Source organism: Dendropsophus ebraccatus, chromosome 7 (genome assembly GCF_027789765.1).
Source record: "Dendropsophus ebraccatus isolate aDenEbr1 chromosome 7, aDenEbr1.pat, whole genome shotgun sequence".
Lineage (NCBI taxonomy): Eukaryota > Metazoa > Chordata > Amphibia > Anura > Hylidae > Dendropsophus > Dendropsophus ebraccatus.
The window spans coordinates 120561467-120582977 of NC_091460.1; the positions used below are offsets into that span (position 1 = coordinate 120561467).

General features: G+C 38.6%; 1 protein-coding gene across 1 annotated transcript in view; it reads left to right on the plus strand.

Annotated features, from left to right (window-relative positions):
- The first annotated feature begins 216 nt into the window (after nt 1–216).
- The window catches only part of GRID2 (glutamate ionotropic receptor delta type subunit 2), a 797500-nt gene continuing 776205 nt past the window's right edge, over nt 217–21511 (plus strand). The window contains exon 1 of the mRNA XM_069976784.1: nt 217–316. Within this exon, the coding sequence (XP_069832885.1) occupies nt 217–316 (100 nt within the window). The remainder of the gene's footprint in view (nt 317–21511) is intronic.

Here is a 21511-nt window from a genome sequence, read left to right on the forward strand (position 1 = left end):
AAGATATTGTTTGGATGAATTAAGGAAATTATTCCTAGTCGACTCGTCCCTAGACCTGTGCCTGTTTGTATTTTCCCTGGTTTCTAACCCCAATGCCTCCATCTTTAACCCCCTAGAAATCCTGGAATTAAACTCTTGTGAGATCTGTCTAAACTATCCACGTTGCTTCTAGTCTCTCTATGAAGATCTGATTTGTGGTCAACAGTCATTGAGAAGATGGACATTTTGCATGCTATCATCTGTCTGTCCGTCTTCTGGGCTTTATCCTGGGACAGAACAAGAGCAGACTCCAGATCAGACTCGATCATCCACATTGGTAAGGATTCTTCCATCATTTATATTCCTCGGCTGTAATGCCTTGCGGTAACTTTCAATGAATATGGACTGAGGGAGGTTATACGTATATTTGGCTATAGACAGTCATTATAGTAGCAAGGCTATTCATTCCTCTTAATACTATTCAACATAATGTTGCACCCTGTTGCATTCCAGATAACGTGCAATCGCCTTAAATGTCTACATACATATCCGCAATGAAATATTCTGATCATACAGGTGTTTTTGCATTGCAGCTTTTATTCTTATTTGTGAAGGTACTGATAAGTCTCCTACCATCCTATATATATATCCTATATATATGTTACAGCATAGGCACATTAATATTCTGTGACATGTTTTGTATTACTCAACTGACTGTCAGCCTGTGCTTGAAGAGTTGTCTTTGTGACAGGTGTGATTGAGTGAGATGTACTGTGGGATCTAGTGCTGCTCACATCATCCCATGCTGCCTGGAGACCCACTGTTCTAAGCAACAGTAAGGCTGAGGGATGCTTATAAAAGGCTGCATTCATGTGCCTGGGCTGCAGTGATCAGCCTTTGTGGGACACAGACCCTTGCAGACAGAAAAAGAGGAGAAAAAAAAATGTGAAGCAGGAGATGTGTGTGGGTTTCCTCTAAGAGGAACCGGTGAGTGGCCAAAAGCTTGTGGGCCCCACCTATTGGCAGCAAGGATGCAATGAAGGCAGTCTTTCTGGGAATAAATATGTCTAGTTGAACATATTAGCAATTTGGTCGCACACATCTCCACTGTTTCTCCCTTCCTATGTATACAATAGTATCCATTATACGCCTGTAATTTATGACATGTACAGAACAGTCTATTCTGTGTCTATAGCTGTCATTATGTAAGTGGCATGTGTGGTAGACGGAGAGGATATACAGCAGGATTGGAGATAAACTGCACTGATTTCTTTTCACCACCAGCACAGGCTGGCAATCTATAATCTGAACACGCAGGGCCCTTTAGAAAGGGAGTGGGCAGGAGAAGATCACTACAGCAAGAGCATAAGCATTATGCGCTCAGCTTCAAATCAGATCATGTAACTCCTTCTTAAGGAAACTTAGTGGAAGGAAAATCAGGCATCAGTGTCTAGCCAAAATGTTATCCCTGACCGAGACCTTTAAGTATGTGTAGTTAAACTAAAAAGCTTACAGATCTAGATGGTTGGCCATTACCTTTCCCTTGGCCAATAGATAAATTGGCGGAATCTGTTGGCGCTATACAAATATTATTATTATTTATTATTATTATTATTATTATTATTATTATTATTATTATTATTCATAAGTTAATATTGACCATTGCTACTATATTTTTAGGCTTATATAAGTTGTTTTATAGTCTCGACAAATGCAACTATGGGTCCACTGCAGCAATGCATCTCCTAGAGTCGGTAGTTAGAAATGTTACTGACCATGGCTCAGGGTCAAATATCACCTGCTAAAAGAGTGCCAAGGGATGGATTAATACGCTTTAGGCAGTCGATTAAATCATACGAGTGTGAAAGAATTAAATAATCGGTAGATAAATCGAGCCAAGTCTTTATGAGGCCATCCTAGTCAATCATTAACTTGTCGAAAAGGTTCCGGAAAACATTACTGTACACATATTTAGAGTTCGCGACTCAGAGAGGTCGGTATGATGTACTGTAGTACCATTTTTTTTTGCACTATACAAATAGATTGCGACGATCAGGTTACTGTTTCTCTTTCCGTGTGACCACACAAGATCCCTCCATTGTGAAACAATGAAGCTACTTCCCAGACAATTAATTTAACTTGAATCACAATTATTGCATTTGACAAGGGGATTAGCTCCTTTTTATAGAGTACTTTATGTTGCCATGAAACTGGTGAATTGATAATTGTTGCACGTAGCGTATAATCATTTATAATTAGAAGGCTGTCAATGTATCATCGCAAAAGTAGTCAGAAAAAAAAAAGATTTGCTTAAAAATTTTAAAATGTTGCATATTGAAAGCTATGAAAGCTATATATAATACACATGATTATATCAAAGCTTTTCAGTCTTAGAACTGTAATCGGATTAACTGATTTGTAATTAAACCGAGGGCAGGGTACACAGCACATGGAATGTATTTGCAAGCCATTGATTTGTATTTTAATGGTGTGCCTAGGAGCACATGTGCCTCTGGAAAGCTTGCTTATAGAGATGTAGTGTTTTCTATGTGCAAATAGCTCTTATTACCTGGTACCTTTTTGCAATCATAGATTTAAGGCTGCATTTTTTAAGGAGTTCAATAGAACTGAAAGATAGCCTCGATGGTATATTAATAGCAGAACATCACAGCCCATATACATCTATAGCCTTTAACCTCTTGAGTTTGTCAGGTGCGTAGAACAAAACGTCAATCATCTAAATGATGGCTTAGTGGAAGGTTTTTCTCAGCTCCTGTAGATGCCTTACATATAAGAAATATGTAGAAGAACCATGTCAGGTCTTTATTAAAATACTAATTTGTCACGAGAAAGGTTATGGTGACATCAGACCTATTCCTTATTGTTGTGTATGTGAGGAGTGGGTGTATAGGGGTGGGGGAGGAGCCCAATACATTGATAGAGTAATTTCATCAGACTCACATTACTTGATTGCTTCGTAGTTTCCTAATGATCTGCATGCTGTATGAAGAGAAGAGGAGCCGTGAGTAGAATGGAAATGATTTTGTACTTTATGAGGCCATTTAAAAAAAAGAAAAAAAAAAAAAAAGAAAAGAGCCTTTGATTTATGAAGCACCAATGAAATAAAGATTGAAAGTCATGATTCCTACATTTTTTTTTTTTAAATACCAGTCCTTCTCTGTTCTTTGTTCGTATGCAACTGGTGATTGCCCATAGATTTAATTAAATTGGGATTTAGTAGCACTGGAAGTCATCTTCATTTGCCGTATTTACTTGTGAGATCAGCACTCTATGCTATATCTATAAGTCTGGAAAGTCCCAGCGGAAAGACAAGCAATTTGTGATTTCAGGTAGGCTTTGCCATTTACAGACTTTCCCAAGTGAATTATTGGAACTCAGTTGTGACTTCATAGGTTATACATATAATCTATCATTGCAGTAATTTGGCCACAAAGAGCATGAAACAAGAACAAGCTGGCTCTAACCGCAATTATACAATATGTAAAAAAAAAATGGTATAGTTGTGCTGAGACCACATGTAAGCAATTGTTATGTAATAGATATAGTAGCAACTGATGTGTGATGATCCTAGTCATCCACAGGACTGCTATCTAATTCTGCTATCTAACACATTCCATCAACCCTGGATGATCCTGTTACCATATTGAGAGAGACTTTGGCTTGAGAAAGGTCTAGGAGGACCAAAACGTCACCCTATATACATAGTGTGGGAGTGGGGAGATTTATCAAACATGGTGTAAAGTGAAATTGGCTCAGTTGCCCCTAGCGACCAATCAGATTCCACCTTCAATTTTTCAAAGAGTCTGTGAGGAATGAAAGGTGGAATCTGATTGGTCTGAAGGGGCACCTGGGCCAGTTTTACTGTACACCATGTTTGATAAATCTCCCCCATTGTAACTATTCACTGGTTGGAATAAAGTAAATTAATTCACTGGTTGGAATTAAGTAAAGCACGTTTTCTGTGTAAATAAACTTTCACATTAATCGCATTTCTACCAGAGTTTCGTGTTTTGTTTTGTTTTTTCCCTCATTCTATCTAATTCTGGGCCTCACTCACATATCAATGTCCACCTTTTATTTTTTTAACATCTTTAGTTCTGTTAACATTACAACATTACAATTTCCAACAACTGTTTTATGGTCTATGTGCTCCTGGAGCAATTTATAATGATTTATTAGGAAATGCCAGACTATGCAATTCCAGAATCTTTAAAGGGGGTCTTTCATTTTTGTCAAACAGCTGATATTGCTGGGAACAACAAGAGGTTTTCAAAGATTCATCCTATAGAAAACGTCATGACAGTGGCACAACATTCTTGAATGTTACTGTTCACATTACAAAGTGTGTTGAGCTTGGTAATGACAATACACTTTAGTTGGCACTATTACATTTGGCGGTTGCTAGTCACTCATTGTCGTGAGTGTTCTATAATACAACCATAACAGTATTTTAAGCGATAAGACAAGCTCCAGACAGTGAAAAAAAAAGTCCCTTGGGCTTGATGCAATGACCCCTAGGGCCCTATTCCACCGGACGATTATCGTTCGCATAATCGTTAACAATAAATGATCCAAGCGACCGCTATTACAAAAGACCTGAAATTGTTTGCCCATTTACATGGAAAGATAATCGTTACTTATGATCGTTCTTGCGGTCGTCTTGTCGTCGCTATTGCGTTCGTCACTACTGTGAACGACCGAACGACTTCTTATTTAATGCGACAATTTGCGAACAAGCAACGATAAATATAGGTCCAGGTCTTATTAAACAATCAATGATTTCTCGTTTGGTCGTTAGTCGTTAACTGCTATTCAAACAAATAATCTGAACGATAATCGTCCGGTGGAATAGGGCCCTTAAAGGGGTACGCGTGGTGGAGAAGAGCTGCTAGCCAGAGGATCTTTGGTCCAGGATGCTCCAATTATCTGTGGTCTGTCACAGTAGATACAGTGAAGTAGAGAAAACAGAATGGATCTCCGGATACAAAGCTGCTCAACAGATGTCTCCAAGGCGTTCCAGTAAAGTAAACAGGTGTTTATTGTGAATAATAACACTTAGAACAAATTTTATCATATCTGATGAAGGGATATTACATCCTGAAACACGTCATCTGTATAATACTTTTATTATTTTAGTCTGTACTAAGTGTTTTTGTTTGTTTTTTTACACAATCAACACCCTTATACTTCACTGGAACATCTTGGAGACATCCTTTGAGCAGCATTGTATCACGAGATCCATCCTCCACAAACTCTAGACAGGTCAACAATAGGTTCACAAATACCCCACGCTGATGTTGTTTTTATTCAGACCAGAAGATTTAGAAAAATGGTGTCATGAGTGAAGGTAAAAAGACACTCTTCAGTCTTAGCATCTCTGGCACTTTGGCAACATAATAGCATAATAGATACTTTAGCTCAAGGTGTGACTTATTTAACACAACTGCGTACCTCTACTAAACTTTAGAGACATCATTATCCCCATTGAATGGTGTTAAGCGGACCTATCAAATTGTATGGGTTTGGCAACGTTTTCCAAACCTGAACGCTCTGCATTTGATTCCCTGCGGCTACAGTTGCAGTGAATCAAACACTAACGTTAAGCTATTTTATTGAGAGTCATTCCTGAGGAAACCCCTATTATAATCCTAATCCTACACATTACAGGTCTTGCACAACCATTCCTAGACCAAGCTTTAGTATGGGGTTACAGTCTCTCATGGACTAAACTACCTTGTTTACCCTCTGGGCTGATAAACTACATCTTACCAGAGCTGTACTCTAAAACCATACTGCTTTCATAAAACCCATACAGAGCTCCCCAAGCTGCCATCACCTGTGACTACAAGTACTTTAAACTTAAGCCCTGTTAGAAGTTATCTGTAGGATACTTTGTGGGGCAGCAGCTCAAGGGGTACACTTTATCATAATAATTTTGGTCCATGTAAAACGTCCTCCCTGAGAAGTAGAGTGAGTGGCCAGCAAAGAGGTTAGGTCTGATGCCCTATGATCCATGAAATAGCCTGTATGTCGCAATATTTAAGAACCATTACACTGGAGACATTGAGGTGGGAATTGTAAGACTGAAGAGGACTTGAAAGATTATAAGGCAAAGTTGTAGAAAGCAAACTTCTTCCTACATAATGCAAGGAATCAAAATGGGGCATGTTGCTTTGCAAGTTATAGTTAACTGAGTCAAGCTAAGGTGGTCTTTGTGGATTGAACATCAACCTATGTGAAGACAATGTTAATCGTTGCGAAGTACTGTTAGAAATGTACTGCTGTATCTCTGTAGTTTCAAGATTGAGGTGAGCAGTTTTGTCTAATAGGACTAAAGGTCCTATTAGACAAAGCGATTTTTAACGATCGCAACCTGTTTATCGTTAGCCTGAAATCGTACACCATATTACACAAAACGATAGTTGTTAGTTACGATTGTTATTACGGTTGTTTACTCCCTCTGATCCCAGCAAAAGAAGGAACATAGTGCAATTACACTGAACAGTTAGTGAACAAATGCAGAACTACTGCGAATGAATGTGGAATTACAGCGAACGTTGCCGGCAATTACACAGGACGAGTATCGCTCCCACTTGAACAATATAACAATTTTCCACACGATAAGGACGTGTAATAGGGTCCTTAGACTGTGAGACTATTCCGTTTGAGACCCACCACATTTGTGGGCATTGTGCATGTTTGCATGCTCTAGACTGAGACCCAAATTACATGGGCCGACATAGAGGAGCAAACAAGTGCTGTCAGCTCCCCGTTCACTGCTTGCTGACACCGCTATTACACGCGGTGGCAGCAAGGGGTAGGTGCAAGGGAGGCCGCGGAAAACTGCGGGGGGCTGCCCGGGAGATCACTAGATCGTCCGGGCAGCCCATAGAGGATAGTGGCAGTCTGCTGCTGCCGCTCCTGTTCCGCTGGGCGCGACAGCAGATCGTTGCTATCATAGTCATTTGTCTTTTAACATGTTAAAAGACAAACGACTGCAACTATCAGCCGACATTGTCCATGTCGGCTGATCATTGCCTTCTATTACACTGGACATTTGTTGGCCGCAACGACCAATATTGACCAAATACGGTCGATTATCGTTCCATGTAATAGGGCTTTGAGGGTGGTTGGGAACAGATTACATAATGGATAGTTGCTTAGCAGTAATGAGGCCCCATGGAGGTTTTGGGCAAAACAAGAACAGTGATTGATGCAACCTAGTAAGGAAGTTATGGAAGAATGCTACCTCGCAGTTAGCAAATTGGCACTGTAACATTGGCAAAAGCTGGCAGTAACTTAAGGCAAAACATGACACATAAACAATTTGTGGAATATGCCAGCCAGAGAATATGCCGCAAGAGAAGAAATTGACCCAATAGGTAACTAAGGGATGTGTTGTATCATTTATTTCCATTGTTAGTTTTACTGTATACCACACTGGAGTCACAACATTGGAGGGTTGAAAACACATAAACTAGACTAAACTTCGCAAGAATACACATTGCAGTCACTAAATTGGTCAAACATAAAATGTAACAGGGTCTAAAAAAGCAACTATTGCAACATAAAATGTGTGAAGATTATGTCTAGAATCTAGTAGAGAAAATAGGAGAGGGTGAGATATAACAATAACAATAAAAAATAAGGGACAATTTATAAACTGGCCAGGATAGAGAATAGGCAAGTCACAAGCATACCATGGCTCATAGAGGATTGGTATGTGTAGATATTCAAAAAGGTAATAATATAGTGTAGCTATTACTTTGCTTGTACTATATGTACAGTGAAACCTTTAGAGAACACCATCCCTTTGAGAAAATTTACTTTCCATGTAGATATATATATATATATATATATATATATATATTTATTTATTTTTTTACTAATTTCTCTTCCTCGCTAGAAGATGGAAACCACCCCCTTGTAAACAGTCCACCCTCTTTAATTGTTTTATTATTTTAGTACATTTTATAGTGAAAGAACTTATAAAAGAAGACCACCTTTGGCATTTTATGTGTTCTGAGTCATCTGGATAAATATCCACCCTATGCTGCATCTGCAAACTGAAACACAACTGAGCTGGAGACATGGTGCTGCATTGCTGGAGCTGAGAGAGCAAGAGGAAGAGCATTTCCAGCATTGTTGCTTAGAAGGCTGAAGGAGGGAGAGTGCCGTTTACATCTTGCAGCACTGCATGAGAGGGGAGAGAGCCATGCTGGGGACAAAGAATTAGAGAGGGAGTTATGATAGCAATCAGGAATGAGATTGGATACCATGTCGGGGACCAGGAATAAGAGACTAAGCCATGCTGGGGATTGTGAATAGGATGGGGTGCCGTACTGAGGAGTAGGAATGAGACGGCCAAAATGGGAACTATATGGGAAAAAAAATCACTGATCTCAGGGAGACCAGCCAAAGATAACACTATTGGCTGCCAGCTAAAGCGCTCAATACAGTGAAATCCTAGGTGCATTGCCCCCTGGGATATATGAATATGCGCCAAGGGCTCTTTTTTGCATGTTTACAATGGAAACTAGGAATTTGGTAGCCTTGCTACTTCTATGGATGAAATTAGATGGATATTGATTCAGAAAACAAGGACTGGGAGTATTAGGATCAGCAATCCATATTACTTCAATTGTTTTGTGTGTGCTTACATGCTTTTTGTCTCCTTTATATACTTTAATGAGCATTCCATATACTTTTCTCTATGGGCCCCACAAAAGACCACATTGTTGTGCAAATTTGGGTATTAAGCTCAAGAAGGTTTCATTGTCATTCTAGAACAGGGGTGTCAAACTACAATTTACATCATGCCTGGACAAGTTAAGGTTTGGCTTTAGCTGTCCAAGCATGATGGGAATTGTAGTTTTACAACAGCTGGAGGGCTGCGAGCTTGTAACCCCTCTTCTCGAATACATAAAAAAGGTGTAACTAGTTACTCCATCTTATGGAATCTTTTTTGAGCCAAGAAAATGCCATGTTATTTCAATAAATACGCTGTTTTATAAATAATGAACCCGGGTAAAGCAGCTCCACTAGTAATTGTGCAAAATTTTGCAACATTGTGGCCATCAGGTTAGTTTCTTACTTCATTATGCAGATTTGGATGCATGGGGATTTACTTCTATATTTGGGAAATTGTATACTTTTTAATGAATGGGTCATTATTACTATCATTACCGTGTGATAGCACTTTTCACGCTTTTAGAACTTAAGTGATGTCTCTTCAACTTCCGTCAGGGGAAGTGATGACAACCCAAACAATAAGCTTCTACAGAACTAATTACATTGTTCCATAATAACAACTCTCCTGACATTTTAGAGTATCTTTCAGGTGTACATTATTAAGAGGTTTCTATAGCATTTTGGATTTTTTCTTTTTCCACAAACTCTTCAGAGAAGCTAGATTCCCCAGAGAATAATTCAGCATTGTGGTAGTCATCATTGCATTGAAAACTGATAATTTCCATAATTATGCTACTTTAACAAGGCCCCATCATAAAACATGTTCAATCAAGGCTATTTACCGGTAAAAGTCAGTTTTTATAAATACATTTGTCACAATTTTTAGACAGTAAAAATGTGATGAAGGAGGCTATTTCCATATGTTATTTGGTACTTTTATCACTTATACATGGCGTATATAGACAGGAGCAATTTAAAAAGTACAGGCACATCTAATGGGTTTATGTAATGAATATATAGTTATAATAAGGTTTTTTTTTTGTTTGTTTTTACCTGGAATACATTTGAATTTACTTAGTTTTATGGTGTTCTGTGAGACTAAAAAAAGATTGTTATTCTCTTCTAGAAGCAGCAGCAAAGTTGTCTATAGGCTATGTGTGGTCTTGTAGCCCAGCTCTATTCCCTTGATAAAGACTGAGTTAAAATACTAGACATGGCTCATGGCAACAAGTAGTACTGTTGCGGGGATGGATAAACATTTTGTAACTCACATAAAACCTTTAAATGGTTAAAACACTAGATTGGTCATAAGTAGGCTGTAATAATAGAACATCCACAGAGCAATCATATTATCGCAAAATGTTTGTTAGGGTTAGGGCCAATTCACACTGAGCAAAAGCGACGAAATTCACTGCCGTGGAATTCCACCTGCTTCAGTCTCCCACGGTGTGTCTATGGTAGGGCTTGCGTGCCGCTCAAAGAATTGACATGTCCGGCACTTTTGCTCCGTGTGAACTGACCCTTACAGTCTGCGGGATTCATTGATTGGGTAAGAGACTAAAGGAAGTATACATAGGAGCTGTTCAATAACTTAAATGTGAAATAATTGTATTTAAGTGCAATATAGGAACCATTGTGTTGATATATAGAGAGTCTATTAGAGACCTAACTATATAGGTTCTTGCACATATACTGCCAATGATGCATGAAGATAAATGTACCGTGACATAGATTACATCTGGTGGTTCTTGCTCTAGGATTATATGTTTACATCTCTAATTGTCCCTGCAGTCTGATTCATGTCTGGAGATTGCTTCTTTTTTTAATTGTCTATATTTAAAGTGCAAAATAAAAATTACTAATTTTACACGGCTTTAGATCCAATTTCTTCTGTGCTTGTCTATGTATGGTATCATAGCCCAGCTCTATTGATAAAGGCTGAGTTAAAATACTAGACATGGCTAATGGTAACAAGTTGTACTGTTTTTAGGGGGGAAAAAATACATATAAAACCTTAAAAGGTTTAAAATCTAAATTGTTCATAAGATAGAATTATAGCCTAGTATTAGAAAAGGCTTATATAAAATTTGACTTCTAAACCTTCAGATACATCAATACATTAGTACATCAAACCTTACATCAGATACAAATACATCAGTACATCAATTAGTGACATCCAGCCCAAAGCAAAACTCTAAACCATTTCCCACTCCTAAGAAACCAAGCCTTTAAACTCTTCCCACACCGCCACATCTCCACATCCATGTACATGACGGTAATCATCAGTGGGGCTTACGGTTTTATTGTATTAATCTGGGGCCTGAAAAGGAGATACCAATCTAACAATGTGTAAGGGAACTGATATTTAACCAGGGGTTGGTTGAAGAATATGAGAAATGGAGAACAGTACTGATTCCCCAATAAAGAAACATTGAACTATTTTTCTTCTTCAGCCTTATTCTCATGCTTCATTGCAGGTTACAGAAAAATGTTGCTGTTTCAACAGTTTTACCAGGGTTTGTTCTCCACCTCTTCCATTGCTACGAATCCTGATATTTATTAAAGCAATATATATATATATATATATATATATATATATATATATATATATATATATTGTAGACATGTCACTGGAGAAGTGTTAAAAGAGGTGTACATTTCACCTAGGTTGGTACGCAGTGTGAGATGGTAAGTCCAGGATGGATCTGTTGCTCAGCAGTGTTTTTTTTATTGTTGGCGGGCCAGGATTTACATTGAATGGCAGGTAGGTTTGGTAGTGGCTCCTATCATTCCCTCTCCCCGATCCAGTTTGGGTTTTGTGATCAGGTGAGCTCTGAAGAGCTGAATGAAGGTAAAAGCTCTGCAGAGCTGCAGGTGGTTGCTCTCAGCCAGGAGTGAACAGCCTGTGTGTTTGGAGGAAGCTGTGAATGCAGCGACTGCTGAAGCTAATATACACCCTGCGATATTTAGGTGAAAGACGCTGTGTTATAGTGTTAGATAGGTGAGAAAACCTGTTAGTAAGCACCCAGACGGGCAAGACCTTTTTGTTTGTTGAATACTGAAAAGCACGGTGTTGCAGTATTTCTGTTTGCTGGACTGTTTATGCTGCAAATAAACGCCAAGCTGTTATTTTATAAGTCCAAGTCTGCTGTGAACTGTGTCCAAACACACTATCCCCCAGGAAGATTCCTAAAATATATTTCATAGCAACATATCAAAGTTAGGATCTAATTGATCAGAAACAAATTGATCATGATAATAAGACGGGACAAATCTGCAGTTAGCCCATTCCATTCTCTCCTGGATCTATGTCAAGCTACCAAGAGAGACTTGTAATGTAAGTCTATGGGATTATCCTGGTCTCATTGATACAGAGTTAGGCTGGGTTCACACTACGTATATTTCAGTCAGTATTGTGGTCCTCATATTGCAACCAAAACCAGAAGTGGATAAAAACACAGAAAGGCTCTGTCCACACAATGTTGAAATTGAGTGGATGGCGCCATATAACAGTAAATAACTGCCATTATTTCAATATAACAGCCGTTGTTTTAAAATAACAGCAAATATTTGCCATTAAATGGCGGCCATCCACTCAATTTCAACATTATGTTAACAGATCCTTTCTGTGTTTTTAATACACTCCTGGTTTTGGTTGCAATATGAGGACCACAATACTGACTGAAATATACATAGTGTGAACCCAGCCCAAGAAAGCAATGAGCCACTCCTGTCTTCTCTCACCACTTGTTCTCATGAGTAATTGATCTGTGAAAATTCAGACCCTAATTTTCACATGACCCTGGGATGTGCCAAAAGTTTTTAAAAGCCTACATTTGATATACTGGATTTGGAGCATTGTGACCATTTGATGCGTACCCTAATTGTTTTTCTACTCATTCCTCCAGACCATAAAATGCTATTGATGGCGACTTTAGAATGGGCAATGGAGTAGACAGAGGTGAAAGATACAATAAGAAAGCTTTAGGTTGAAACCTGTTTAATGACTCTTTGCAACAGTCAAAAAAGAAGATATATGTTTTATACAAGCAAATAAGAAATTTGGTCACCTCTCCTATTCCCCCAGTAATGCATCTGCTCTTGTACAGGGACAACTCATCAGATAGGTGTTTCCAATACATAAGAAGTTATTTTTATTTAAAAGGGTTAAGAACTATATCTACGGTTACATGCTTTCTGCTCTATACACTGCTTAATCATAGTACCATTCTAGGCACTAGAAATGAGCATTGGAGGACCTACTTTTTAGAATAGTGGGCAAAATAAACAAAGGCTTAGATATACAAGACAATAAAAAGTTACCGAAAGACTAGACAATGTTTAATTTGTGCTCCCTTTGGGTTCACACGCCGTCTTTTTTCTTTGTCCGGGAGTCTTTTTGGATGTCCATCTTTTGGCTATTTTGCCAGACGGCCACCTTTCCTGATATTTTCCCCGAAGTGGGAACATAGCCTAACTGCAACATTGTGTCCGTATTCAGTATAACTGCGATCGCTGTAATGTCCAAAAAAACACACCTTCACTTTTGGAGCTGAACATTTTTTTTGTTCAAAACCTCTTAATGCCTCAGAGCTGGAATTAATTGGCTTTTTGTTTTGTTTTTTTTCAAGGCAAATATGTAGCAGTTCAATGCACAAATGCATTTCCCATTTGTAATAGTAAAAACAAACAGCATGGATTAAAAAGAAAAGAAAAAAAAAACATAACAACAGAATCTCCGGACATTTCAACATTGTGTGTTAAATAAATAAATTCTTGCATAAATGCTATAAGCTCCATGTATTTTACAGAGAGGATTCTAAGAGCCCTTTTACATGACCCGATGTTTGGCCACGTGTGGCCGGAACTTATTTGCAGTGCCTTTAAAAGACAGAAAACAGTGGCTGATAACAATGATTTCACTGGTTGCACAAAAGATCAAATCTTTGGCTGAATATCGGGTGAATGAGTGTAGCAGCCTAGTAATGCTCATTAACGTTAACACAATGGAACGCCTGAGCAAAATACGTGTCTGTATAGGTCATAGTATGCAAAGTAGTTCTCTTCCAGAAGAAAAACAAATGCTCTCCAATGCCTACTGCGGGATCGGCTTCCCAGTAGGTCAGTGCTTATACCTTTTGGCTATGTTCACACAACGTATCTTTTAGTAAAAGTATGGCCGTTGATGTAATCGGCAACAACGGCCGTACTTTTTACGGAAAGATTTGCTGCCTTGTTTTCTATTGGATCCCCATTTGAGCGTGTACACATAGTATACACTCCGGCCGGTATCTCTTGCGGCGTCGTAGAAAGCTAACATGTCGGTTTTCTGCAGCCGCTATTAAGTGAACAGCGGCCACAGAAAACCCAGTCAGTGCACACTATGGAGCGAGCGGCTCCAGCCGCTCGCTCCATAGGGTGCAGTGGAGAGGCCTGATGCGGGCACGCACGGATGTGCCCACATCAGAACTCTGCTGCTGCAAATATCATCCCCCCAGCTGCTGCATTATAAGTCTATGGAGCCTGATGTTTAGTAATTAGTTTGATCAGTGGCCAGGTCAGGAGTGCAGTACGCTGCTACATACTTCCCTAAATACAACTAATGAATGCAGTAGATCTTAGGACAGAGAAACAACGTAATCATAGCTTTTAACAGGTCTAAAACTATATAGGTCCATTCTGTACCCATTACCTTAACGTACTGGGATAGTTCACATTATTTGATTAGTTAAAGTAGTATGCTAAGAACCTATTTTTTTTTTTCCTATAACTGTATTACAATTTAAAAATTTCCATATTATGCATATACATATAGAGGAAGAGGGAATTTACTAATGAAGAGGTCAAATGTGCTACAATAATGAACAAGGTTTACCAAAATCCTATTGACACTACTTGGTAGCCATGCCTGAGCATTTCTTACTTTCCCTATTAACTGTGAAGAAAAAAATCAAGTAGGAGACAGCTGTTTTTTTTCCACATTGAACTCTGAAAAGACATTAGAAACTCATATATTATAACTAAGGAGTTTTTCTTAGATGCAACTGTATGGGTCTGCACTAAGCCTGATGTACATGTTACAAGATGGATTTACTAGTAATTCACATTAAAGCCTAAGGCACAATGTCAGATTTCAGGTCTGTACAAGCTTTGACTTTTATTGAGCCATAATGTGGTACCTGTAGAAGTCTACTTTCTCATACTCTATGAGCCTTTAAATCTATCAAGAGGTATATTGCATTTTTAATCTGATGTATATGGAATTTTTAAGAAAACCAATGTGTTATGTTTCATTTACAAGTCTGGGGGTACATAGGCTGATAATTAGGCTTACAGAATTGAACTTTACAGGATTTTGGCCTGGGGGAACATAAAAAAGAAGTTATAGTCACCTCTCCCAGTGCCTATGCAGAGCCTCTTCCCGCTCCTGGACTCTGATGGCTATTTTCTGAGCTCCCGTCGGTTGGCAGATGCCCCGCTCAGCCAGCCAGTGATTGCAGTCACTGATTGGCTGAGTGTGCTAAATCCCACCCATCTGTGATGTTGAACCCGGGTTGTGATGTACCCAGAACCCAAGAGAGGATTACAGGAGGGGTCCGGGAGCTCCGTTATGTGGCACAGCATGGGCACTGGGAGCAGTAAGCATATTGATGGGGATTTATGATGACCGACATATTTGTTAGGCCCTGCCCCCTTTTTCCTAGCCAAATTTACTAAGAGGCGTGCAAGCAGGTGTATATTTGGTCGGGAACCTGTTGTACCAAATCTACACCTGCATCTTGCGAGAAAGCATAAGTCATGATAAATGAGGCACCTTGCCGCTCCCCCTACCTCCTCCTGCCCACCCATTAAGCAAGCGGGGCATACGGCAGGCGTACACCAGGTTCTCCTTGGCGTTAGCTTCAGATGGAACCTTCATAAATGTCCCCATTGTCTTTTTTCTTTTCCCCTCCACCCCCTTCCCATAATATTATTTTGTCCCCCAAACAACCCCCCCCCCCCCCCGAGGGACTTCCCTTTAATTATTCAAACTGTGAGGGCCCACCTTATAAGAGCTTACAATCTTCGGCTAGGTGTATGCTATGTAAATATTACATCTGTCTTTATCATTGCACTACATCAATGCACCAATAGCATTTGTTATTTTCAAAATAACGACCATTATATGCCGGACGTTATTATGAAAGATGGACGTAATTTTTACATAGTGGGAACATAGCCTATGTTTGCTTCTGTATTCGAGTCACATATGGGACACCACCTAGCAGCACACAATGCTCCTGTAGTTCCATAGAACATAACAGCAGGGACCAGACAGGCCACTGTAGAGGTTTCTAGCACAATGCTCCACTGTGTACATGACAGTGTAAAAAATAATAATCCCTGTGCTTGTTCTAACTGTTCTATCTGTTGAAATACAACTCTTTCTCAGAATATCACCTAACCACAGAATTTCTCTTCACAGATTTATGGTCCAGTAAATATTTGTGTCATAGTTTTCAGTCTTGTTCCTGTATTTTTTTTTCTATTCCAAGGGGATTTTAGTATTCTTGGATGAAATATTCTATATACTAAGCATCTTTATTGACTCATAACATACCTCTATGAATAAAATGGAAAGTTAATTGTATACCAGTGATTGCTAGAAGGTGGCTGGTATACACAGTCTGTTATAAACAGGAACGGCCTCTCGGTATCTTTCACCAGTATTGATCTGGTTTAACTCTACAAGGTTAAGTATTGCAGCTCTTCCACACACTGCTTGTAATTCTTACACTTTGAGGGAAGTCACACATTTCATAGATAGTAACAGGGAAAGCCAAATTCTAGTAAATGAACAAGGCCTGGGTAATTGAGATACTGAAGTGCAGAGTGAATGGTGGAATGAACAGATTAGATGTGTCACCCAGCAAGATAAATGTGAATATGACCCTGTGCCTGTTGGTGTCTTTCCACATCTGCCCATTTACCCATTATATCTAATGATATCTGGTACAACTGTTGTCTGCCATGTGATGGATACATAAATGGATGGATAAATAACGGAATCAGCAAGAACCTGTTTGAAACAAAAACTGGTATAATTTACTCATAGGTACCCATAGACCCTCTCTCCGTATGTACCAGTCTGCAATTTAATTTATTCACGTTGTTTTCTGTATGTATACATTCTGTATGTTAACTTCGTATCATAATAATAATAATAATAATAATTATTATTATTATTATTATTATTATTATTATTATTATTATATGGTGGGGGGGATGGGAGGGAATATATATTGTGTCCAGGAACTTGCTTTCTATAAAACTATGCCTGGGTAGGAGATATGGCCATGAAACTGGTCTAGCAGGTTTTATTCTGCATTTTTTATAACCCTTGCAAATTTTGCCAATTTTTGCATGGTGTTCATGGGAGTATCACTTTAAAATTGGCCACAACAAATCCTCCTCCGCTGTACTCAGTCCTCTCAAACAACTCTCTGCTTAATATTGCATTGTTTTTTTTTTCCCTGGTGCTAATATGCTCTAGAGAAATAAAATAGAAAATGTGTTTCTATATTGATTTTATTAAAGGAAATGAAAAAAACGTATTTTCTGCGGTTTGTTAAATAATGCTATAGAACACAATTACACCGAGTTAAGTGATTACTGGATGAACAATGATTTTCGTTTTTTATTACCTAAAAGCCTGAAACACTCATCAATATAAACCCTAGGAGATGGCCTTGAAAATGCAGGTAAATCTGTCAGACAGCGATACCACACGCCACAGACACAGATGGAGAGCTGCGAGGAACACGTCGCTCTACAAAACCCGGATATGTTGTTCTATACAAAGCAAAATAACAGGAACAGATCTATTGATATGTTGTAAATAAATTTTATAAATATAAGTAATAAATATTGTGCATGTGCTGATTTTAACAGTGTTTTATCTCGAAATGCAGCTGTTGGTAGTCTACAATGTATAATGTGTCAGATTGACAGATTGACTAAGTAGGCTCTTGGCTATAGGCGTATTGACATTGCGTAGCATATGTGAACATTTAGAATTGACAAAATGAAAACATGAAAACATTTCTAAACTGTAACTGCAATGTTGCTTATAAAGTTAAGTCTGTCATCTATAGATAGAGATGATCAAAAATCGGAAAATCCTAGGTGCGATCGAACTTGAACATTCCTGAACCTTCCGCATTAGATTGCTGATGCCTTTCTGGTCTGTGTGGAAGGATTAGAGTGCCCGGGTACCGCCTGGAATTCTGGGATTCAGCCTATTACCTAGGCTGAAACACGGAATTCCAGGTGGTCCACGGGTACGCTCCTCCTTGAACCCATCCCCGCCCCTGCCTACTAACCACAATCTGCTTTAGGCGGCAGTTGGTAACCGGGCGACAGTCCCTGCACTGGGTAGTTGTAACACAGAACGAGACAAGACAAAACAAACTCAATGGGGGAGATTTATCAAAGGGTGAAAAATTTAAACTGGTGCAAACTGCCCACAGCAGCCAACCACAGCTTCTCTTTCTTTTCACCAGAGCTGGAAGCTGAGCTGTGATTGGTTGCTGTGGCCAGTTTGCACCAGTCTGAATGTTAAACCCTTTGATAAATCTCCCCCAATAAGTCAGAGTCAACGTTCTGGGTAACACCAGGCCAGCAGCAAAGGTACCATATCACAAATCCAAGCCAAAGTCTAAAGTTAGGGGCTGGATTTTATCATCTTGTAGTAATGAATGGAAAACCTGATTTTAGTCATATTATAACCATCTATTCCACCTTGATAGTCCGGGGGCGGGGGTTCCGCTTGGAATTTCCACCAGTTTTCTGTAGTGTGAACAGGCCCTTACACTTACTGTTAACTTTAATGTTTAACTGTGTTGCTGTTTTCTGTCCTGTAAGAAATATTAAATGACAACAATAAATATGTACAGTATGTAAGTCTATTTTATAGCATATTCTCCAGGCTACTAGAATGAATTTGTCATTTTTCTACACTTTCTGAAACCATTTAAAGGCTGAATTATAGCTGTTGTTGATAAATGGGCTTCCTTAATTCCCAGCATGGAAATATGTGCAGGAAATCACAACAGTTGGAGAGGCGTGACTATAGAGACCACTATCTGTAGCCTGAATGGTGCTTAGTGTAGAATTGCTGTCACAGCCCAGTATGTTCCAGCTTGTGCCATTTTTTTTTTTCTAGTTTTGACATTAAATGATTTATTCACTTTAACGGCGCAAAATATTTCTAATGATGAACATCCCAGCAGGTTCCAATCACAAAATGTGACCTGGGCAGTTTAACATTATTTTAAATAGCACTCAATTTGTTTCCTACTGCTTAATCGGTATAATGATTTTCTAATAATCACTGTACCCTGTTTGATTTTTAGTCATTATTCGTCCCCTTTGAATTGCGCATTGCATTAGAGAACGAATGCTAGAGGAAAGCTAAAATGCAATTTACTGTGATCATTTTTTACAATTGATTGAACAATTGTCTTCTTAAAACTCTTTGCATACTGTATATATTTAAATACTTCCACTGCTGAACAATTGTAATGAGTGCACTCACAGGTGGAAACTAATGGCCGCTACATTGATAAAGGTTTTTTTTTTTTTTCCGATAAGTCAATCAAGGCCAACACGCATTGGGTTGTCTTTTTAAGTTAAAAATAAAAAATTACAACCTCTGCTGAGAAAATTGGGAAACTAAAAACAAACAGAAATGGAAAACTAAGTAATAACCATAAAAATAATAACACAATGCAAATATTTTATTTATTTTAATCACTAGTGATTTTCCTGTGTATCTAGCTACAGTACATTGGCCGAGAGAGACACGTATTATTCTCTTACAGACCTAGATGTTTGACTTTTACTAGTATTGTTGGTACTCTCTTCCCTTGTGATTTCTCTTGTGATCAACCACCCCACTATTTTCTATTTTGTGTTTTCCTTGTTGATGTAAACAGTGTCTTATTGTTAGAAACGTACTTACCCCACTCCAGAAAGAGTGTGGGGAGGCATCTGGACAGGCCATTCAGTCTGTCAAAAGAGGGAGACTCTGGTCCAGTGGGAGCTAATTCTGGCCCCACTCTCTCTCCCTGCTCTGATTTTATTGGGTGGAGGCATACCTTGCCCGTGATCAAGTCTTTTGGCTGGTTCATACGTTGACCCTGTACTACTGTTTGTAATTTAGATTCAAGCCTTTCTTCTGTTTTGTGGACTTTTGATTTGTGACTTGTCATTGATGTGGGCTCTTGGTTTTGACTCTGCTTCTTGGTTTGCTCCTGTTTATCTTGTTTTTTTGTTTTTTTATGGCTGTGAAACCCTGCTGTGATCAGTAAGTTATTCTTGTGAATAACTTGCTGTGGGTTCCGCCGCTCGTCCACGCGTGCTCCCGCTTAACTCTCCGTCCGTCCCAGGCATATTCTGCCATCTGTCCAAAAAATAGACACGTTTATTCTTTGGGTGGACAGCGGAATCTACCTGACCATAGAATGGAGTTTATGGGGATGGACGGAGAGTGAAGCGGGAATGCACAGGGACAAGCGACAGAATCCGCGGCAAGTTATCCATGAAAATTCCTTAGACATACCCTAAGGTTTACCTTATGCATTAGAGTCTTAGTTGAACAAATTTGGCATTATTAGCTCCCTATTTTTTGTGTATGGCGACCTCCTGTTTCTCCCCAGATAGTAGATGTCTGGGGAAATAAAGTGACTGTCAGAGGAGTCTGGCAGCGTTTATTCCCTCTGTCTTTCTAAGCCAAGCATTCATCTATATAGGTGAATTAGGAGAGAGAGAGTTTTCACACAAACTAACATTTGATTAAGAGAGTATCTTATGTACATGGCCAGACACTCCAAAGAAGACTTTTTTAAGTGTGTGTTCTACAAATGATTACTGTATTTCTTAAGTCTATTGATAGTTGCATATAAATAAATATTCAAGAATTCAAAATATATATTTTCAGTGACATAATGTTACACTAAGGAGAAAACCATGTCATAGCATATTAGATGCATGCTCTAACAACAATTGTAAGCTGCCTATAGGAACCAATCACAGCTCAGCTTTTATGTTACCAGAGCTGAAAGTTGAGATGTGATTGATTGTGTTGGGCAGTTTGCTCTAGTTTTCATTTTACCCAGTTTGGTAAATCCAGGCCATTGTGCAACTGAGTTTATGCTCACAGTGTTTTTTTAGATGAAAAAAATATTATTTTATATAATGACAGCTGTAAATAGTGTTCACGATCTTTATTAATGGCAGTCATTGTGAAAAAAGGCCTTGAATGAGCATAAGTGAACTTGTGTACTCTGATTTATATATAATATTAACATTTTTTAACCAAATTAGGCATTGTCAAAAAAAAAAAACCAAAAAACCTTTTGCTATGTTATCAAAATGTTCAGACGCCCAACAATCGGAAGAAAGAGCAAAGAACAAGCTTTTCGCAATGCTGCATAATGCAGATCTATGGGACTGTCTCATAGACCCAAAACAGTCTGGGCCTAAACACTGATTTTTTTTTTTTTTTTTAATATCTCTGTGACACAATAAACTTTATTCATCAGGTATCCTAATAAAAGGACACTATTGTCAATACTCTTTTCAGTTCCAGATCTCCATAGAGTCCTGAAAGGTTTGAAAGGAGATAGATAGATAGATAGATAGATAGATAGATAGATAGATTTATTTATCTATAATTTTTTTTCCTTTTTCTTATCTTCTTTCCTTTTTCTTCTTCCTTTTTATTTCTTTGTTTTAATTAAATGTTTTATTCCTAGCTCCTTAATTATTGCTATGACTG